This window comes from Cavia porcellus, unplaced genomic scaffold, assembly GCF_034190915.1.
Source record: "Cavia porcellus strain 051 isolate PalLab524CR breed Dunkin Hartley unplaced genomic scaffold, mCavPor4.1 scaffold_15, whole genome shotgun sequence".
NCBI lineage: Eukaryota > Metazoa > Chordata > Mammalia > Rodentia > Caviidae > Cavia > Cavia porcellus.
This window is the reverse complement of record NW_026947498.1, coordinates 70638986-70662591: the sequence shown is the minus strand read 5'-3', so window position 1 is coordinate 70662591 and position 23606 is coordinate 70638986. Positions and strand designations below refer to the sequence as shown.

The 23606-nt window shown below is 43.4% G+C and overlaps 1 protein-coding gene across 4 annotated transcripts in view; it reads right to left on the bottom strand.

Annotated features, from left to right (window-relative positions):
* The window catches only part of Kalrn (kalirin RhoGEF kinase), a 581802-nt gene that overhangs the window by 410013 nt on the left and 148183 nt on the right, over positions 1-23606 (bottom strand). For all 4 annotated transcript variants that reach the window (XM_063225109.1, XM_023562599.2, XM_063225110.1 and 1 more), the window contains exons 4-5: positions 21838-22030; positions 18180-18692 (exon numbers count right to left, since the gene is read on the bottom strand). In XM_063225109.1, coding sequence (XP_063081179.1) covers positions 18180-18692; positions 21838-22030 — 706 coding nt within the window. The remainder of the gene's footprint in view (positions 1-18179; positions 18693-21837; positions 22031-23606) is intronic.

Sequence of the window (23606 nt, the reverse complement as noted above, 5' to 3'; positions counted from 1 at the left end):
CTCACTAGGTTTATTTGTTAAATGCTCACTAGGATTTGTTAAATGCTCACTGTTCTAAGCACACTACATACATTAACTCACATAATCCTCTTAATAAGTTCATAATTATCTCCCCACTATTTACCTCTCCTATCATCACTGCCATTTTACAAATTAGAAAATTAGCACTCAGGCAGGTTAATTAACTTGGCGAGAGGCACACAGCTAATAAGCCAAGTGGAGATTCAAACACAGAAGTCTAGTTGCAGGTCCAGGTGCTCTTAACCTCTATGTTATACCTTCCAGTGAACTTGGAGCAATGCTGTCTCTCCTTGTCATCAACAGCCTTTCTAAGTATGTTGTGTCCTCCTGCCCTTGTTGCTCATCTATAAACTTCCTCCTCCAGCCTTCAAACTTTCTTGAATCTGGACCCACACTAGAGTATAGCTATCTCCTAGTGCCTGAGTTCTCTCCTCCATCAGTTTGACCTCACCCCAGAGTGAGATGCAGTCTTTTCCAACACTCTACCCTGGCTGTCCCTCTGGGCTGGGTCATTTCAGGGCAGGTCATTTGTCTACAGACAGGATGAGCTTTTTCTTGAATATGACTATCTCCATCCAACAGAATATTCCCCCAGTGTAACCAGAGTTCTTATACACTTGAACCTTCTTCCTTAATATCTGGTGTCTCATCTCTGCACAACAAAAATTGTAGGACAATCCTAATTCTGAAAACTCTCAATCCTCCAAACCTATGACTAACCTAGACTTACCTTCTACTTTCCTGGCGTCCCCTTTATGGCTTCCTTCTATGCCTTTCACACCCCACTGTAACAATCTAACAACTAGACCTCAGCTTCTATCCTTCCTTCATCAGATTCTGTCCATGTGAAAATTCATACAGGCTCAAAACCTCTACGGCACTAACTGTATTTCCTATTCACATGTGTAAACCTGAGGTCTAGCACCACTGTAGTTTAATCTCACACAGTTCTTATAACAATGTTACCATGTTAATTCCATTTTAAATATGGTAAACACTCAATATAGTGGGCCACTTGTATTCAAAGGTTTTAAATTCAAGAATTTGCCAACTACAAATGGAAAATATTTTTGTAAAAATTAGGTAAAATGACAGATACTCTGTCATTTTACATAAGGGATCTTGTGGCCCTCAGGGGTCTCTGGAATCCATCTGCCATGGAGACACAGGGATGAATGTAGTAAGAGGTGAGATTAGTTGCTTGAGAGCATATAACTTGTAAGCGACAAAGATACGTTTGGAAAGTAAAGTCCATTTGCATAACTCATGCAATTTTCTGTTTCAGGATGCCTTCTAACCACAACTTCCCAGACATTTGACAAGAATATATATGTATCAGCCTTGACACAGAGGATTTGACACACATGATCTCCATCCCCTAACAACCCTATCAGGAAATAGATGACATCATCACCTCTTTTTCTGGTGAAAAACCAGATTTAGTAAGATTAAATGACATACGCAGGGCACCTGATTCAGGAGAGCATGGTGAACATGCATATCAAGGTTTGCTGACCTCTTTAAATCACTATTAAATTGTGCCCCAAATATACACTGAAATGTCACTTTGCAGGCACATTTGCTTGGATTCCTTACCAACTCATTCTCCTCTACATGAATGTTGTGATGTTCCACCAACATCTCAACATCTTATGTCTCTTCTATTCAAACTGTGACCTTCTTCTGACTTCCCGAATCTTCATCCCATACCTCAGAGCCAGTCTTCTTAGAGAAATAACTCTTTTCCTTAAAGAAGTAACTCTGGACTATGCCCTTTACCTCCCAAAGTTGCTCCCACTTATGCCTCAGCTCCTCTTACTTAGATTACTGCCATTACTTCCCTACTGGTCCCTCTGATTCCATTCTGTCCTAGGCATTACGAGAGTCTCCGAGAAAAGGATAGAGAAAATAAGACATTTTAGGCACTAGAAAATTCCTTAACAGAGGACATGGGTTGAGATGGTAGTCTCCCAACAACAATTTCACCCCAAATGAGTGGTTCAAATTAATCATGTTAATTTTGCTGCCCTTGCAATTTGGTTTGGGAATGGGCAGGTCTCAGCAAGTAGGAACCAATGAAATTGAGGATGGATTTGCTTGGGGCTTCTGGGAAAGAGGCCGGTGTCCATCTGTCTGTCTCTTTCTGCTCTCCTTCCTTTTGCCCATTCTCTCACACTTCCCTTACTGGGGAAAACGATGATGCCTGTTGGTCTGTTATTGCTGGCTGCAGCCTCATAACCATGAAGGAAACCTTGAGATAAAACACTCAAAAGGATAGTGGTATGGAAAGACCCTGAGTCCCTGATGGCTAGCTTCCACTGATTAATCAGTGTTAAGGCTCACACTGTCTCTGAATGTTCACTTTAAATTGTGAAATAATGTTTCCTTGACATTTAAGCCAGTCTCCTTCCCATTTTTTGCAGCCCAAAAAATCCTCATATAAATAGCTACATACTCATTATGGTTAGTACACTTCATTCACTTTTTGATTACTCACTGTATTTGAAACAATGCACTAAAGACTGGTGATAAAAGACCAAGGTCACAGTCTAGTAGGGAGACAAACACATCTATATTCTGTTAATTTTAACAAAATGTGAAAATTACTACAAGAGGTGTGCAGTAATAGTCTGACAGCAGAGGAATCGTTGGTCCAACTTGGCAGGGGGAGAATTGGGAAAAATGTGGATGGCTTCCAGGAGCAATACCCGAGTAACATTTGAGACACAACAGGATTCAGTCAGATGAAGACATGTTTAGAAAGAGCATATTAATGAGAGGAAAGCCTGGGAGAGTAAAACAATGGAATAAAAGGATTATAAGAAACTGAAGAGTCTGATCATAAAGGGTAAAGGATACAAGGTCAGGAATGAAGAGGAGGCCACTGAAGAGGAGGACACAGTTTGATTTGCTTTTAATCTTGAACTGGTTATCTACACACATGCACCCACACATAGGTATGCTTTTCATTGCAAAGGGGAGCCTAAGATGGTCCTGATCTCACAAAACAAAACCAATCAGCACATTGCAGATTTCTCACCCACTAACAATCTCTACCCACACTTCACCCTGTTTTTCCCCTCACCCTCTACTTCTTAATGAACCCTGAAGTGTCTGGGGCAAAGAAGATAATGCTGATAAAATACGAAAGGCATGAGTGCAGTGTGTCATGCACAGCAGATACAGAATACAGGGTGACCCCTTCCCACCCCCTGGGTTCAGACAGGACAAACTGGCAGTCACAAAAATGTAGCTGCTCTTTAATTAGAGAAACTCAGGCTGCAAAATTTCATGCTAACATCACATCCTGTTCTTGAAAGACAATCCACAGCCCAGCTCTGCCTGGAGAAGCATGTGCTCCTGTCAAGCCTTAAAAGGACTCTCTCCTCCCTCCTGCCTCTCTCATGCTAAGGGATATGATGAAAAGTCTCACCAAGTCCATTACTAATATAAATATTTTCATGCTATAACTGAGGAGCTTTGTTTTCTGTATTTTTTCCCAGTCTGTTTCTCTGGATGAACTGAGTCCCCTACAGCACTGGCAAGATGTGCACAACCCTTCTGTGGAAGGAATGGTCATCCAAGAGCTAGCAAGTCAAGCAGACAAGAAGCAGGATCAACAGAGCCAGGAGTTAACCCCGTGCAGCCCTGGGGTACTAACTCCCAATGGCCGAATTCCTTCCATTTAAACCACAAATGTTGATAAAATATTTTCAGGAACAGAGAGAGGGAATGTACTTCACAAAAATGTAGAATTGAAGTGGTCAGATTTTATTTAATCTAAACTGAAAAAATAGTGCCCAACTCTACCCCAAGGCTAAATTTAGGCATCCACTGAGATCAGTTTCTTGGCAGGTTAATTTAGATGAACTAATGGTTGTTCCTGGCATACAGGATATACTCAATAAATAGGAACTATTATTGTTACTGCAAAAACAACATGTCAATTGGATGTCCTCATCCAGTCCTCCTACACATCCTAAAATCAGCTGTGCCAATCACTTGCACATCTGGGATGAAGACTCCATGCAGGCTGAGAGGGAAGCAGCACTCCCTTCAAGGACCCCTCTCTAGGGGAAGAAGGCTGTGCTGTGCCAGAGGGGCCGTGTTGTGTGGACTTGACCTTGAAGAGCTGAGGAAGAGTCGAGCCCTCGCTCCTTTTCTCTTTCCCTTCTTCTAGCAGTGGCTCAGTAATGTGGCAGGGCGGGAGGGTGGGGTGAGAAGCCATGCAGGGAGTCAGGCTCAGGCACATGCATATGGAGACACTTGGTCTTGTATCTGGTTTCCAGATGCCAGCTGGCAAAGTATACCATGCAGAGCTCAGGAAAGACTTAATGAATGAAGAGCCCAATCACTCCTGACAGCTGTCTGTTCCTTTAATGGTCTTACTCATGGCTCTGAGGTAAACTGCCGTGTTTAGACAGCACTGTTGTCCTAAGGCAGGGCAGAAATGTAACAAAACCACCCCATAACATGGGGTAACTTTTTTGGTAATCTTCATCATCACTCTTCTGTATGTTGAAAGAAATTTCACTTTCATATTGATTTCATTCTGATATTCAATCTTCCTTAGACATGTCCGGGGGATTTGCTTCCGCTCCTCTACTGCCCCATCACCCTAACACAGAGGCCATGGCATTACCTTCACTCCCCTTCCAGCGTGACGTCTGATTGTTCACTTGGTTCCATTTTCTTGTTTTTGCAGTACCTCCAGGTTTGTCCTTCCCTTTTGTGCTCCTGCTACCACATACCATGCTCTTGCTGGGATTCATATAAAGGATCAGCACTGCTTTCCTGCCTCCAAATATCCTTTGCCAAATGAAACTTGCTAAAACTGCAGTTCTGAATGGTAAGGGCATTACTGAAGCATTCGCTGAACCACTCAGCAGTAGGTGGTGCTCTCGTGCCAGCTCAGCATGAGTGCTCAAAAACCGTGGCTCTGTCAGGCAGCCCAGGGAGGACTGTGCCCTGGTGCAGTATAGTCCTTACTTGACTTGGAGATGGGATGTGACAAGCCAACAGGAAGGGGCTGGATAAGGGCTGCAGGGAGGTGCTCAAAAATGAGAAAGAACTTCTCCAGGGAAGGCTGGCGAGGACAGCATGGGAGCTGGACTCTCAGCTGGGGGCAGGTTTCACTGGGCAGAGACAGTGGAACAAGCATTCCCAGTGGGACGAGTTGACATCACCAAGGCTATAAAAAAGTAGAAGAGGCAGAGCCCAGAACAGGATGTCTCCAGTGATAGGCACTGAATGCCCAACTCTGGTCCCACTCTTCTTCCTAGGTTTTTCTGGTTTGTACCTCCTCTTGACACCTCAGGACAAAGCTCTCCAGATTTCAGGGAAATCTCCATAGGCAGGTTAAGTCCCATGAGTAGGATCAGCCAATCCATCCTATCTGCATGAACGAAACCAAACACCCCTTTCCTCTCTATATGAGTAAAGGGCATATCTTCTCTCACCACATACAGTCAGCAAGATGTTATTATTCCAGAAAAAGCATATTGAAGAAGGGCTAAATATGAGCAATGGAGTAAGACAGTGGGATTTCTTTGAGAACATGGAATGAGAGCATGGGGTAAGAAGCCTCCTTGGATTCCAGATACATACATATCTCTTCACTGGAATTACATGCCTTTACATGCCTTACTTTAGGTTTTCAGGTTCTTTCTACAGTAAGACCATGAGGTTTCTGCTGTGCTTAGGTAAGACTTGGGAAGATCCACGGGACCAGAACAGCAAATACCCTGAGTAGTGCTTTTTCCTGAGGAATGGAGACTACCACCTACCTAGGCACCAGAAACCTGTTAATCCAACACACACATACTGGAAACACTTCACCGTGTTTACACACGAGAAGCAGCCTTTTGCTCTTCTTGTATTTACGTGTAAGATGCCCTTTGAATGACAGGCCATCATTCTCTAGGTGGGATATCCTTGGATTTCTGACTAACTTGTGCCACACAACACAATACACACTACACAGATACACACACAGAAATATGCACACACACACACACACACACATACACACACACCCCTCTCTTTTCTCACCTGTGCAAGTGGAATCAAGAGATGCAGACCCCCTATTTAATCAAAGCTGAAAATACAGTGCCCAACTTTATCCCACAGCGAAATTTAGGCATCTACTGATACCTCTCATTTGAAAAACTGGTCCCAGGAAAGTCATGTTATAGAGCCTACTTAAAAAACTCATGTGATTTCTCCTGGAACACAGAAGGTGGGGAAGGCCTGCAAGTACCATCCCCAAGTCATTGGGATTATCATATGGGAATAAGGAGAGACTGGTTTTAGGATAGCAGCAGTAGACCTGGCAGACCCAGAGGGTGAAAGCTAGAGGAAGGCAGTCAATGGAAGCTTTTCTAACTAGAGCTGTGTGACAGTAACGTGGATATCTCAAAAAGCCCTGGCTTTCTCAAGCCTGGGAATGCTCAGTACATTCTGAAAGAATGCAGAGCAGTCAGACAACCTGGGGAGGAGTTCTGTCCTGGGTTAAGAGACTGGTTCTATCAGTACCTCTAGGAATTTAAGATGTTCTGACAGAGCCTGAATGCTCATCAGAATCCAGTTTTTCTCATGGTTCCCTTGTTATGCGATAGAATGCTGATTCTCTGCTGAGCTCTAACTCCTGGTGACCAGTAGGGCATGGACATCACCCTCTTTCATTCCTCCCATGGAGCATACATGACCCCAGACACGCTTTGAAAAGCAGTGCCTCTGCTCACACTCTCCTCTCCCCACACTCAACCTGGTTGAACGTTTCCCAACTATATTACCAAAGCAGTGACAGGTACTCTGTGAACTTAGCCAAGCAATGCCAATTTGCTTGCTGGACCTTGTGTCTCAACACCATAAACATCAGCTGGCTCTAGTTTATCTTCACAATTGCCCATCCCTAGCTCAGGACTTAGCACTCATCCAATTGGCTAATCTTCAGCCACAGCGTACTAAGATCCTACCAGATCCTACACACAAGCTTCTGTCTCCTTTCCCACCACCAGCAGCAGACACTATGGCTAATACCTACTGACCAGTTGCTTGTCAAGCTCCCTTTCTAGTTTTTCCAGTCACGGGGTCTCTACTCTGACACCATGCTGTGTTGCCACTGTCAGCTCTGGAATTCCTATTGTGGATACGGCTTCCTGCCTTTCCTCTTTACACCCCATAAGAAACCATTCCTGTGCATCTAGACTCCACTCATACATGCTCTAGCCAGCTCAAGTTTGTCTCTGCAAACCTACTAGGTTCTAGACAGACTAGGTACATTCTATGTATTTCCTCTTACTTATTTTCTCTCTCTACTTCCTTGACTGAGGCATAGCTGACATACTTTGATTTTCTTAAACCACTCATACATACTGTCCCACAATCCCCTGCCTAGCTCATTAAGCAACAGAGACCTTGATAATTTACCCAAGTTCCAAACACTGTTTATAAGTTCTCTTTCTTGCAAGGTATCATCAAATGCGTTAGTGTACCTACACCACCACAGTTACACTATCCATTATCCAATGTCTGAAGTAAGAGTAGAGGAACATATCTCCCAGCACCTAGGAGAGGACCTGGTACATAGGAGACACTTAGGGTCTGTTTACAAACCGGTCAACTGATGAACACTTCTCAGTTACTGCGCTCCCCCCCACCAACAGACTTTATTTTCTGGGGTCCATTCACAAACAGGGGCTGCACAGGGAGGCTTTTCACACACAGGAGGCAGTTCAGGTCTCAGCATCCTCCAGCCTCATGAGATAATTGTTGGAGGAAACCAAGCCTCCCAGGCAAGACCAACCCTCCAACTTTTTCTCTGCTGGTCTTCACAGCCACACTCCTCAGTCAGGCTGCTCATCTCATCTTAGATATAAATGGGCTGAAACTCAGGCAAGAGAACAGAAAGGGAGAAAGGATGTAAGAGACAGCAAAACAGCTCTGCGGAAAACACACACATACAGCCTGCAGAACACTGTGACCTGGATTATTTTTGGAATCCAATGTTTCTAATGTTCAAGGGGAGGAAATGAGCAAAAGTAAGTAGAGATTCCCAGGACCAGCAGGCTGAAAATAATTCAGGACACCGTGTTCTATGTCAGGGGAGGCAGGGTACAGATATGCTTCCTTACCCAGCGCCCAGTCAACAAGAGGTGGAGGGGCCCAGTGACTGAGGCCTCTGAAAGAGGTAGAAGGCCAGCCACAAGAGGCCTTTCTCCAAAAAAAGCAGGAAATTACAAACCACCTAGTAAAGATCCTGCCCTTCTGAGCTCTCTGAAGGTTTACAGCTCTCTTTGAATCCTCCCTCCCAACACAAAAGACTCAGACAACTTAATCACACAGACTTGGCATGCCCCTCTGAAGTCCTGCCCAGTGCTTGCCCTTCATCACAGTGGAGGCGAAGACATGTAAGGGGGTGGCCCCTATCATGCATTCTACTCCCAGTCCTTCAGCCACCTCTAGGTCTCTGGCATTTGGCTGTCTCTCCTGCATGGCGAGGAGCCCCCCAAAGACAAGCTGTGCAGGAGTGTGTATGTGCATGAGTAGGGATTTCTGGTATATGCATGCACAAGTGTGCATGTGTGTGCCTAGAAGAGGGAAGAGGAAGAGCATTAGCTTCAGATCAGCGGGCCTACCTGGTGGTACTGCTTGCCTAACTCTATCCCACGCAAACCTCTCAACCTCACGAAATCTCAGCTTTCCCCTCTGCAAAATGATACTCATACTCATGTCCAGCTGGCCTCCTACATAAGATAAACGGGAGACCCAAATGATGAACTGCCGACTGAGTGGCTTTGGGTGGGCCTCTACTCCAGGTCAAAGTTTTCTATGTGAAAGGAAGGGCTGGACCAGAAAATGCTAAGGTCATGGGTGTGAGAACACTTTGGAAACTGACATTCGAAGATGTATTACATATTGTAATTACTACAAAGGCACTCCACTTTGACAAATGACTTGGAGCACGGTCCCTGCTGGCTATGGAGTATGGAGGGCAGCAGTGTGGGGAAGAGACAGTAAGCCAGTAGCCAGTGTAGAAGGAGAGGCAGTGATATTTCTCGACACCTGGTCCCACTGCTTCTGGTCAGTCTAGGCAAGATGAGACTCTGGGTCCTCTGTTAGGCTGTAAGAGTTATTAGAACTATTTGTACCTTTGAAGGAGAACAGGAAACAGCAGTGGTTATTATGCCCAGTGACTGGGTATCCTGGGGATGTCCTGAAATGCTAATAAGGCTAACAGGACATTTGTACTTCAAAAGCATATAGCACTTAGTACAGTGGCCTGCTGACCAGCAAGAGATCATTCACTCAGTGGTACCTCATATTTATTTTTTATTTTTTCATGGTAGTCTACATGAGAGCAACACTATTTTGTTTGCATAGACTTCCAAGAACCCAAAAATCAGGTATGTTTTCCTTAGATAGATTATAGGAAGTATTTCTTGCCCAGTTTTGCAAGGGAGCAAGACAAATATACTCTTAAGTATAACACAAAACATGTAACAAAAGTCTCTGATAAGAAGGTACATTGGAAGGAATGACTGCCTCCTCTGGGACACAAGGAAGAATCACTACGGCTGCTCCGAGGACAGACACTGTGTTTCCAGAGAACCTTCTCTGTGGAGGTTATCCCCTCCACACACTGGCCCACCCAGCAGGTAGGACCCCAGTTCGATCTTGTGCTCCTCTCTTGTTCCTCATCCAGGTTCATTGCACAGCCTTGTGACCTTAAGGCCCCAATGAATCTACATAAAAAATTTCCAACTTCTCTCAAAAATCAATTCTTCTCTCAAAAATCTTCTTAATCTTGTTCAATTAGGGACAATTGAAAATGATTGTGGAAGGCAGTATCAGCGATACTATGCATGCTCTCAGCAGGCATCTGTGCCTGAAGAGTGAGCCATAACTGGAACAGCACGAGGAAAAGGAAAGAAAGCAAGTGGAAGAGGACAGCTTTGCTGGCCGAGAACCACATATAGTACTTTAACATCCATTAACCCATTTCATTCTCAAAACAATCCTGAGCAGTTTGGGTTGTTTTTTAATATAGAACAAGAACATGAGGTTATGGTTTTATTTGCTGAGAAAACTTCCTTACTTTTCATAATCTCCCAATTATAGAAAGAACACAGAAAATAACCTATTGTAGATATGTAGAGGATATGAACAGTAATCAAGTGAAAAAGTACTTTAGAATTGTTGAGCTATCAAAGGGCTTAGATATTTAGTGAAGCAAGTCTCAAAGGAAGAGTGCCTTAGCTACTTTTTTCATTCCTGGGACAAAAATACCCAACACCCACAATTTAAAGGAGGAAAGTTTGATTTTGGCTCACAGTTTGTAGAGGTTTCAGTCTATAATCATCCAGCTGCAAGGCAGAAGGGCATGGCAGAAGGGTCTGGGTGGAGGGAAGCTGCTCACTTCGTGGCAACTGGGAAGTACAGAGAGATCAAGTAGGAAGATACATCCTCCCAGATCACACCCAAAGTGTTCTGCCTCTTCTGACCACATGGTATCTCCTCACAGAAAGCCATCTATAAGCCCCATAATCTAGTCATTTTCCAAAGGCCTGTGTATGAGCACATGAGGTACCTGGAGGATATTCAGATATAAACCCAAACAATGGGAATCAGGAATTAGGTTGGGGACTTTATCAAACTATTCTGAAGATTCTGATAGATCTCCCAAAAGTTTATTTCTGGTCATCACCACCTCTACCACCACCATCACAGCCACCACTACTGTGATCATGGTTACTGTTTCACCTGCTGAAAGATGTTTTCATGGAAAGAGAGCATTGTGCGAGTAAACAGCACAATATGGAAACAAACTAAAAGACACTTAGCCTATCCAAACTCTTTCCCTTTGTTCTCTTGGTGTCTTAATCACTTTGTCACTGACACACAATAGCCACCATCTACAACTTTGCTCCTTACATAGATCATGGCTTCCTGGCTCCAGGAGAAAAGGTTTACTTTAGTTCATGTTTACAGTCAATTGTCAGTTGCCTTCAAGGCAGGACAGTATGGCAGAGGGACAGAGCAGACAGAAGAGAGCTGCTCATACCATTGTGGATAAAAAGAAGAGAGAGATAGAGACAAGAGAGAGACAGAGACAGAGAAACGGAGAGATACAGAGACAGAGAGTTAGAGTCAGAGAACGAGAGATGGAGACAGAGATGAAATGAGCAACTAGAGAAGGCGATAAACGCTTCCAAAACATTCCCATCCCCCCTATGCCACCTCCTAACAGCAAGTCACCTACAAGTCCCCATAATCCAATCATCTTCCAAATGCCCTACCTCTGAATTCATGAGGCTCCTAGGGGACATCTAGATATTAACCATAACAGTTGGTAACACAATTGAAGGTCTGAGGTTAAAGATGTGTCTAAGGTCTCACAAATGATAGGTGGTACTGCAGGACAAATCCTAAGCTCACTCAGTCACCATCTCCCTTTCCCCACGGACATAGCATCATGGATGTGAGTGGTCCATTTCCCCATGGACATAGAATCATGGATATGAATGGATTTTCACCATGCAAAAATGAATATGCAAGTAGAATTCAAACAGTAAGTTTTCTAAAGGAGCTTGTTATGTATTAAAAACTGGTGGTCAACTTAACACCAGCTGAGTTAAATCAGCATGGTATGGATTTAATTCAATGGCCCAGCTGAGGAAAGTTGCCAGCATAAATAGAGATTGTGGAGAAGAAGTGCTGGGTGTTGTGGATTTTCCTAAGTGTTGCTGTTTCGAGCCATTGGTTCTCCTGGAGGAGCCTGTCATGGCTAGCTTCCTTGATATGAATTCAGCTAGTATCGGAGGAGCTTTGCTCCTTACACAGAGCATCGCTTCCTGGCTCCAGAGGGGAAGACGTGTGCTGTTTAATCTCTAGAAGTTTGTCAGGCTGGCTTCCTGGCAGGTATTTGACTGTTCTCATTGTCTGAGGAACTCTGGACTTCATTGTCACTGAGGATGGCTGTAGTACCTTTTAGGGCAGCCCTAGTCCTTATTATGAGTGTGATTTCTCAGCTCCAGTGTAGAACCCTCAACCTACCGGCTCAGCTCCTTCACCCCACTGGCATAGCCTTTCTAGCTTCCACCACTGACCTTTGGGCCTTCCTAGTGCAGATCTGTTTGACTGGCCTGAGTGTTTCTTGTGGGCTCTAGACCTCCAGCTGGACTCATGGGAGGCACTGTCAGGGGCTCTTGGTCTTAGCTGGACTCATGCAGGATATTGCTGTGGGATCCAAGTCCTTGGCTGAGTATCATGGGTCTTTAGTGTTGTGGACAGATTTCCTACACTTTCTTGTATTTAACTCCAGGTGACCATCATAAAATACTATTATAAATTCTGTGTCCTGTATGTAATTGTTCTCCTCACAATCCCTGACTGTAACAGCGGCTCTTTAAGGTGGTGTGAAAGAGTCGTCACAGGCCAAAGAGAATGCCACATCTTTCTCTGTGCAGCAAAAACAGTACGATTCTCATTTGGGCTAGATATTTTGGTAGTAGAGGAGGTGGACACAAAGTATTTCTCAGAGGTCATGATAAAGATGTTGTCTTGGGCAAGACCCACATATGTGTTTGCACGACACTCTGCATAAACCAATAGGAACTCTGATTCCAATGCTAGAGCCCAAACAGGTAGCTTTGTTTATTGTTTGGGGAGATTTTCCTGTAGGAAATGGGAATATCGTCCTTCTTTTCTTTCTGTTTTATTTTTTCCAGAAAAGCTTTGGGCAAGACTGAAAACTGAGTCCCAAGTAAACCTTAGCATAATCTTCTTTATTCAGGAGGGAAGTCGGCAAAAGTTTCCCAGTCATTTAGGTCTAGTTATGCCCCAAGGCTCCTCTAAGCACAATCCTTTTCTTACAAAGACTTGAAGATGGAGGGCCTTCTCCAGATCAGAAGCCAGAGAGCAAGGCGGGTCAGTAGTTTCTCCTGCTTCTTATGAGCATCACATGTGGACAGGCATCACCCACTCAGCTTGATGTAGACTTTTTGGCTTCTGGCACAGAAGGCACCAGAAAAGGGAGTGTATGGAGGATGCTCCCCTAAGCAGAACCCACCCTTCCCTTTTCTGAAGGCATATCTAATGTAATCTAGTAGCTAATGTAAATCTACTTAATGATTTTAAATAATACCCACGGTCCTCCCCCCTCCCAATGGTGAAGAGAACTATTGGTACTCTTGGTAAAGAAGGAGGGCAGACACCTTTATTACTTGGAGCCCATTGCAGCTAGGGAAAGAGATGGCTGTGAAACAAAGTTGCATAACCTATGCATACTAATAAGGAATGACAAAACTTGTGTTCTGTGAACATGGTGGTGGACAAGTCCATTAGTTATAGACCAGAGAGCACTGTGCTGATGCAATGGTGGTTCACCTTCAAACATCACGTGTTAACTGATCATCTCTGAATTACCCAATGCTCCCATACATGGCTCATTAAGGCTTTCCTGCCACTCCTTAGCTATGATGATCATTCATATTGGAGAACTCCCAAACATAGGGGCTGTGCCTGGCGCAATAAAAGGTGTGCAACAGACAATTAATAAATGAGACTTTATGCAAAGCGAAACAAAGAAATATTCAGTGGTATGGATATACCTGCTACTTTGATTGTGGTAATGTTTCCACGGTACATGCACATGTTGAGACTCATCAGGTTGTCCACCTTAAGATGCGCAGCTTATTAAGAACCAATTATACTTCAACAAATTTGTTTCAAATAAATACATAAATCAGCACATATGTGTCTACCTCCTTTAGTAGATGGTGAGCTACTCTAGGATAGATACTTTGGTTCACGTATCTTTATTCAAATGCCTTGTATGGGCTCATGGCAATACATGGTTAAATGTATTTATCACTCAGTATTCATTGTTAAATGAGTACACGGCCTGTTTTATGACATGAATAGAACAGTGTCTCTCCTCTCTAGGTGTTTAATTGGGAGACGACATAACCGCGGAAATCTCCCTCTACCATCTCTAAGAGAATGAAGGGAGGCCTCGCAGGGATCAGAGATGGTGGAGAGAGGTGGCTTCCCTCTCCACGGCCAGCTAGTTATGGGAAGCACCAAATCATCACGCAAGCCCTGAGGTACAAGCTGTCTCCCCACAGAGCCAAAGAGGAGACTCTACACCCACTTTTGTTACAAAAATAAAAGCTGAGCAGCCAGTAGACTCCTCTGGCTGCCAAGAGCTTCCCAGATCTGGAGTTAAAGGCCTCACTGACCAGTCAGCAAGTCTCCCATCAGAAGGAGGCCGAGATGCAGCTCACACAGTAACTATTTCCTCACACCCTTGTTTAGATGTGGATCTGCGCACACAATTCTTACCCCAAAACCTCACCCGCCTGACCCCCTTCTAAAAACGCCAAATAAGTCAAAGGCTGAGAAACTTAGTTCTACACAGATGTTTTAAATGAATCTGGAAGCAACTTAAAAGGACTGTTTTTCTCCTCAGCCCCACACCCAGTACATTTTCTGTGGCAGCTGGGTCAAGCTTAAGCAGCGTTTTCACCACTGACTCAATGTCAAAATATTCTAGGGATGCCCTCTTCCCATCATTTTCTCGCTGCCTCTGGTTTATTTTAATCTTTCTCTCTCTCTCTCTCTCTCTCTCTCTCTCTCTCTCTCTCTCTCTCTCTCTCTCTCTCTGTCTCTCTCTCTGTCTCTCTCTCTCTCTGTCTCTCCCCCCCCTCTTTCTTCCCCCTCCTTTTCTCCCCAACATACATATACCACAGAATAGGGATTCTACATCCATGGCATAATTCAGGAATCACATATTTAGATGAGAAAAAATGTCTTTATTTTTAATAGTCTGTAGCTGAAATATAGCATTCCCTTTCCCTATGAACACAGGAATTGAACTACAGTAGTGTTAGCTACGCTGGTGCCTTTGACACCAACGAAAACATATATATTTCTATATCACATTGTGACAATTGAGCTGAATGGTAATTTAATTGGCTTAAGAGCAGCCCAGCTCTGGGTGTGCCAGGGTGGGTCACAAAGGCACAATCTTCGGTGCCATGCCTAGTCTTTGGCCCTACAAACGTGCTACCCTTCTGTGCTCTGCTCCTCTCTGCCATGAAGCAATCAGCTTTGCCCTACCACACCCTTCCACCTTCAAGTTCCTGCCTGGGAGCCAGCATGTCCTGGACTGAAACTTCTCAATCATCTTGCCTGGCAAGTGTGAGGTCCTGAGTTTGACCTCAGGAACCAAAAACAAAAAAACAAACAACAACCAAAAACCCCCACCAATCACCCATTTGACCTTTCCTCCTCTAAATTGCAAAGGTTGGGTATTTTGTTCCAGCAAAGGGAAGGCTGACTAATCCACATATCAATATTATTTTCCTAAAATATCATTTATGTTTCTCACTATTTCAAAAGTCATGGTAGTACTCAGACTTCAAGTAGATATTATTACTTGTTAATAAAGAAGTACATGTATTACTGAGTTTTTTTTAAAAAATAACTAATAGTATTTCAGTAATTGCTATATAAGCCTATGTGTGTTTTTGGTAAATTGACAAACATTACTCTAAGGAGTCTTTAGGCTGTACTAGATCAAAGAGATCTGTGACTCAGAAAAAATAAGAATCCCTGCTGAAGAGTAAGCATAGGAAGTAGAATCTGAGGTTTCTCTAGGCCCCTCAGAGTGTGGCCAGAGGACCTAGGGCCCTGGCTGGTGGTCAGCGGTAGTATGAGACAGGTTCTGGGAGTAGAGAGACAGTAGAGTTACTGGGAAGAGTTTGGGTGAGCCTTGAAAGCAGACTAATATACTGGCTCTGCCCAAGTAGCAGTGTAATCTGGGTATTCCACTTCACCTCGCTGAGATTCTACTTCCTCAAATGTAAAACAGAAATAATAGATTATAATTCTTGTGAATATGAGCTGATAGGCTATGACAAGGTATGACCAAAAATATGGTATTTCTTAATTTTTAAAAATTTATTACAGAGGAAGACACATTGATCAGGGGTGATAATGCATGCTTGTAATCCCAGCACTCAGGAGGCCGAGGCAGAAGGATTGCTGTGAGTTTGAGACCAGACTGGGATACAAAGCGAGGTCAAGGCCAGCCTGAACTGCATAGGGAGACTCTGTCTCAGAAACAAAAACAAACAAACAACAAAAATTTCCCCTCAAAATATACTCCCTTGTCTCAAACACACTCATCATTCCTGCCATTTTCCAAAGCACTTTGGGAAGTCCTTTTACATGTCTTTAGTTATGGTGTGGCTGCCTTGATGTCCTGAATTGATTCAAAACATTTACTTTGGACTCTGGGGAAGTCAGAAGTTGCATGGTGCTAGATCTAGTGAATAAACTAGATGAGGATGCACTACAGTGTTTTTACAAGCTGACCTTCCCATTAGATGGCACTCAGTAGCAGCACTCACCGCACATTTTATCACACCTCATAAAGACGCACAACAAAGGACTTCCAGGACTGCTTCAGAAAGTGGCAGGATTGAAGGTGAAGCGTGTATAAGGTGAGAAGGAATGTTTTAAGGGGGATTAACTGTAATGTGTACTTCAATAACTGTTTAAAATTTAAATGTCCACTGCAGCTTCTGATTCCCCCTTGTATGAGTGGCAGCAGCTACTGACCATCCGAATGGAAGCCGGCTGGCTCTGGAAAGGCAGCCTTCCCGAGCTGGGAACTCCCGAGGCTGCGATTCGGCATTTGATTTGGTTTTGAGATAGGCATCATTTGAGTTCCATGCAAACTTCCCTACTGAGCTTCAGGGATACTCTGAAGGGCCCCAACTCTAAAACACACCCAAGAAGACACAAGTCTCCTGCCTCCTTCCTGCTGCCAGCTCACTGAAAGAGCTACAAAGGCTGGAAAGCAGACTCCCAGTTCTACAGCAGAAGTCTCAAGTAAAAGGAAGGAGCCAAACTTTCCCACACTGGCCAGAGGAGCCAAGCTCCTGCCTCCAGCTCCACGGAGCAGCTGACTCCCGTTCTGACTCCCTGTTACCTGGTGAGCAATGCAGAGATTCTATGGTCCAAGCTGCCCCTCCCACACAGCAGAGGCAGGGTCAGACCACGGGGCAAAGAGCTTTGAGGAGGGTCAGGGAAAGCATTCTTTCTATGTAGCTCTTCCAAATCCTTGCTCCAGTGAAGTTCAAAAGTTCTGTTGTACATAGGGATATGTATTCTTTTAAAAACTACATATTATATATTGATTTTTCTAGTGAAATATAAATTATAAAAGACTGGAAGATGCAGAACATCTATAGAGATATTAAATCAACCGTAAGTCCAGACCCCAGAAATAAAAACTATCAATATTTTGGTAAGTTTTCTTCTTGTTATACATAAATTAGGATTGCAATTCTATAAATAAGTTTATATCTTGATTTTTATCATACTTTACCTAGAGATATTCTTACTTTGAACTCTTGAAAGACAAAAACACTATATCAGATAGAATGTGTAAAATCTGTGGGTTACTAAGAGATACAATGGCATATTCAAGAACAGGATTATGTATACAAATATAACTCACACCCAGAAAATTAGGAGGAAGGAGCCCATTTTCATCTTCTTGAACAACAGTAATATTAAACTCTTTTTTTTTTTCTTCTGTTTTGTTTGAGGAGACTCTGGAGAAAATATTTTTGTATCCTTAGCAAAGAGAAACTAGATGGCCTCTTTGTAGCATGCAACCCTTTTTTTTCTGTTTAGGAGACTTGAGCCTCACATAGAGGGACAGTGTGTAACGTGGGTGAAAGCACAGGCTCTGCAGCCAGGCGGCAGCTCCTAGCCTGGTCAACCTCTCAGTTAACCCCTCAGTTTCTTCACCTTTAAAACAGGAAGAGAGCCTAACTACTTCTTAGGACTTTTGAAAGGATTAAAATGAGTTAATTCATACATGATGCTTACAGCAGTTCCTGGCACATAATAAATACTATAAAAGGGTAAACTTCAAGCACACTCACTGAGCACTGGCCAAATTTAAGACTGAAATAAACTCACACCAGGCAAAACTAATAGTCACTTTAAAAAAAATGTTTTCGACTAAACAACTACTGTAGTTAAGCAGAGAACTGGATTAGGAACTCCCACCAGCTTCTCTAAAAAGCTTTGACCCGAACTCCCAGGAGCTCAGGCATAGCTGGCTCCACTCCTACCTTCTCAGCATCCTGCTCGAAGAGCCGCAGTTGGAAGCACTGGTCCAGCTTGAGCTTGCGCACGTGCCACATCTGATGCAGGTGTTGCCGGGTAGAGTGTAGCTTGTCCAGGAGGCTGGTGATCTTAGGCACCAGGCTCTGGAAGTCTGCACTGCCCGGGATGCAGTTGCGCCCTGAGAAGCCATCACTGCAGCGGATGCACTGCAGCAGCCGCTGCCCCTCCCGGTCCAGCTCCTCCACAGGGGCCTTCAGCACCTTTTTCTTGAGCTGCGTGTGTTCATCAATAAGCCGCCGAGAGCCCTCCACGTCCACAGGGAACTCCTTCCGGGCCAGCATCTCCTGCAGGTCCTCAAGGCGTGAGAGCAGGTGCACTGCACTGTTGAAAAACTCCTCCAGGGACAGCCGCAGTTCAATCCACTCCTCGTGGTTATAGTCCAGAGAGCCATCAAACTCCTCCGTCAGCTGAGAGGGATCCACCAGCTTCGTAAGGCCTTCCACGGACACCATGCTCGTCTGGGAAGGGCAGATACAGAGTGGGAGACTCAGTGGCATGGGGAAATGAAGGGAGATGAGATCACGGTGGAAATAGGTAGGTGGACGAAAATGCAAGGAGAAAAGGCAAGGTAAGTCTACATAATAAAGACAAGAGCCTGCCTACTAAAAGAGTGAGTGGGAGACCAAAGGATCCACTGGTCAGGAGCTAGAGATGAGCCCCTGACCCCCGACTGCCTCACCCTTCACATCTAAGGAAAGACTGCCATGTGTCTCTGTTCCCTTTAGCTTCTCTCCTCCTCATAATAGGGTTAAGATGCAACAAACAGAGGCTGGAAAAAACTATGACCCAGCACGTGGCATGGAGGGCTCTTTGCTATAGCTGTAGACTCAGACCCATGGGTCAAGGTACTATCATGGCTGCAGTAAGCAGTGTGGGTCATATCTGAACTACAAGGATTTCACAGGAAGTCAGTCTGGGCCCCATCACAGACACTCTTCTATGATACACTGAGCAAAATTGGGGTGGGCCCTTAGTTACTCTCTACAAGGTTTCACCAGCTCTTAGAGAGCAGAGTGGAAAATATCTATCTCCAAGAAGCAGAATAACTTCACCAAATAACTGTGTAAGCAATCATTCAGCTCATCATAAACACCTTTTGCTTCTTCTAAGACTGATTTCTCCTATCTATTCCAGTCCTTTGAGATCTCAGAGCCTTAGTCTCTTCCTCTGTATAGCAGAGATGAAATAGGCTGATTGCCCTGATCCAAAAACAGGAAATCTGAAATGGATTTTGAAACACTTTGGATTTCAGATTAGAGATGTTCATCCATATGTCTATGCAAATATCCCCAAATTTAAAAAAAAAGAGAAAGACACAGCTCTGAAGTCTGAAACATCTGGGCCCTGGCATTTCAGGTAAGGGATATTCAACCTGTACTACCTTTATTATACAGCTTTCTGGGATTAAACGTGTTGATTTGTGCAAAAGACATTGGGAGGCCTGGCACATAGCAGTGCTCCACCCAGGTCAGCATGCACCACGAGGACCTAAAAGCTATATCCTTACTTGAACCTGTAAAGCAGTTTGTCTCTATCTTGATACTCTCCAAGAATCTTTTCTTCTTTTCCCTTCTCTCCCCCTCCAAAGACAAGAAGCAGCTGCTCTGTAAGACAGTACTCAAACCTGACTGTTCATCAGAACCCCTTAAATATAAATCTGAAGAAACAAACAATCTACCCCAGAAATTGTGGTTTTTGAGGCAAGAACTTGGGGACAGATAGTTTTAAAAGTTTCTCAGGTGATTTAATGTACAGTCAGAGATACAAACCTACTGGATCCTGACTACTGAAGAAGGTATGACCATTGGGCCAGGATCATCAGCAGACCTGCATGCTTGTCAGAAATGCAGAATACTGGCAGATACCCCAAATCTATTGAGTCACAATCTGCATTTTCAAGATCTTCAGGAGATATGTGTTCATTAAACTTTGAGGAGCCTTATTCTAGAGCACTTTCCCCTTGAAATTTCACTCAGTTTATACTTCTAGAAGTTCCCCATGAGTATACTCACCAGTTATTCATAGGTAACTGCTATTGAATAAGCCTGTACCCCCGTTCTCCTGTCCCTTGTTGCCTCAGTCTGCATTAGGGTTAAGAGAGAGCTGTATAAGTATTCTCCTGAGAGCGAAGCCCCCAGCTGTCTAGCCTACTCTGGGGCAGGAGACAAACTTGCTCCATTTAGGTGAAGAAGGTGCAGGGAGATGGGATGTGCAGAGGAGATAATACAGGGAAGCAATGTTTCAAGACTTAATGGAAATAGTATTTTCAGTCTTTCTAGCTTATAAATTTATAGACTTGTCACCATTTCTGTATGCAAACCAAAAATATTAAAATAATTTTTCTACAAGGTCCCTAGCATTCCATAGGGTGCTGGGAAACTATGATAGGTAGCTGTTTTTATAACAAGACAAATTTCATGGGTTATTTACAGAGCATGAGAGCTTCCTTAGTCGAATGGTCAGGTCTCCATGCTCAAATTGCAGCCAATTGGGGCCAACTCTGGGGCACAATTCAAAGCAGCTCTGCCCTTATACCACACAGGCACTAACACACGTACAGGCACACATCACACATGCACATGCAGATTTGTGCATGCATGCACTTCATCTCCTTACAGATGAGGACCAGAATTCTGAGAAAGGGAACAGCTCAAATTTGGCTGGAACAAAAATGCTTAAATCTTTGGTATTGTGTCATTAAAAATTCTTAAGCAATTCATATTTCCAAAAATTCTTAAGGAAAGTTTAGTTTAAAATAACATGTTTTTCGTGGCTGTAAACCTCATGTATCATCCTTGAAACAGGGAAACATGGACAAAATAAAAATCACCTATTTTCCCAACTATTCTGAATGACCCACTGTAAATGTTTTCATGTGTCTGTCTCCATATACACACTTAAAAAACAAATTCTACATTATACCACCCATACTATTCTATAATTTGCCTTTAAAAAAAAGAACATTCTGTGATATTTTCTAAATGTGACCTCAATGACTTCATAGCATCTGTGTATTAATACTGCAAAACCAATGGATAGTGCAGAACCTACATATACATGTATAATTTATTAGACATGTGTTTGTGTACATATATATGCTTGTAAAAATTATGTGAAGATTTTGTATAATATTTTCTCATAATTTTAATTAGATTTTATCTTTTTATTTTCTGTTTTTATGTTAAGAATATTTTCCTAGAAGAATTACTAAATCAATGAGTAAAAACTCTTTAAGGCTTTCAACACAAATTGCAAGCTGCTCTCAGATAGTTATCCCAGTGAACACTCCCACCAGTGGTATATAAGACTACTTAATGAGGCTGTACATTTGGAACTTTTGAGCTTCTTATTCCTCCCTGGATTCTAACTGGAGGAAAAAGGCCCAGGTGGCCAAGGAATCCTGAAATCTCAGCCTTTGACACATTGCATATGGTAGGGCAGGTGCAAAAGGAGAAGTGAGGGCCCGTGTTTAGCTCAGCAGCGTAAGTGCCTGCTTGGCAAACACGAAGTCTTGAGTTTGATCCCCGGTACCAAAAAAGAAAAGAAAAGAGGAAGTAAGAAATGTGTGGAGGGGAAAGGAGGTGGAAGAAAGGTCTGGCTCACCTCAAAGATGAATTTGGAGCTGCCAAAATTGGTCTTCTGTTTCTGCCAGAAGTTGTCTGGCTTGATAATGAGGGCGACATGGATCTCGGCTGGAAAGGCTTCTTGCAGCGTTTTGAGGAGGGGCTTGATGAGGTCCCACTTGGAGCCCCGCATGTCGATGATGACGGTGAAGCCACGTTTGCATACGTCCTCACTGTGGGGAGGTCAGAGGTCAGACATGGTCAATCTTGGGCCCTGAGACTTTAGAGTACACTGTCAAAAAGCAAAAAGAAGCCTGAATTCCCTTCAACCTGAACCATCTTTGCAGGTTTATTCCAGGTCTCCTGCTGCCTTCTGGTCTGACTCAATACCAGTAGGTACAGCCTCAGAAAACCTTTCTAGGCCAGCGCAATCTGACCAACAGTCCTGGCATTCTGCCTTCTTACAGCACTTAGCAAATAACTCAGCCTTCCTTAAAGTCAATAGTACTTGAGAAGTTTACCGTTTGGGTGTCTGCCACTGTATTTGATTTCTCTTATACTTTTTGTCTCCTTCTCTCCTTTCTCAGATGAATCTCATTTTTCCCACTCAAATTTAAATGTCTAAACACAGAGACTCTGCTGCCCCTTAAAGCTAAGGTGGAAATTCCTTGGCAAGACTGCCGGTTTCTCCTGCATCCACACCTGTGACAGACGAGGTTCACGTTACTCCTGAATCTGAACTTGGCCAGGTTAACCTTTTCAATAAAGGGCTCTAGGCCCTTCAGCCACCTGGTTAGAGATGACAGCAAAGATGGCACACAGAGCACTAACATCATGTACTTGCCATCACTGTATTTAAGGTGAATTTCTTATAGTTCCAAATATACATTAGCTTTTAAAAATCAGGTCACTGAGTCATGCTGAACACTGAGCAGCAGCAAGGATGGGACTGACACAAAGCCCTCTTCTCATATTCTTCCATTTTAAAAGGCATGAAAATGCACAGTTCAGGATTTGAGGGGGTGAAAGGAGTAACTCTTGAAATCAAGGTCAGCCGAAGTGACCATTTTGGAAATGAATGAATAAATAAGCTAAGTGATTCAACATGTTGTTATATAACTTACTAAGTAGCAAAGTTTACTTAAACACTTAAGCCTTGACTATAACTGCTGAAAATAAAATAGAAGACAATGAAGTTCAAAATAGTTACAATGTCTCAGTTTGAATGAAAGTCCTTATTGTAGTAGCTACAGTTTTTCCTCTTATTTTTAGTTTTTTTAACCTACCCATTTATGACTTCCAGTAGTCTGGTTAATTCTCATTTTTTGTGTAAACACTGATGCAGAATTTCCTTGGTGTCTTTCACCTAATTCCCTATTCCTACATGGCATAGCACTTTCTTAAACCACTGTGCTTCACACGGAGTCTCAGATGTGCCCACTGCCACTCACTGCCACTAGAGGCAAGGCCACATTCGGAGGACTGGGACTACAGAACGAGACAAAAACATGTTTTCAGGTTTGCATTATCAAATTTTCATGTCTATGCAACTGTTCCAAACATATGGTAGCTTCTTAGGTCTCCCAGAGGAGGAAGGCTGAATCTTTTGTTTCTTTCCCAATCCTGCATCCAAAAGGAAAGGAGTTGTCTTTTCTTCTCTGATGTTTAATGAATCCAAAAGTGGCCAAGTTCTCCCATAAATAATGTTCTCTGCCATCTGAAAATAATGTGACCTTTGCTTAAATTACATAATTTCTTTTTCATTATAAAGGTATACCTAATGACTACAGGAAAATGAAAATATTCAAA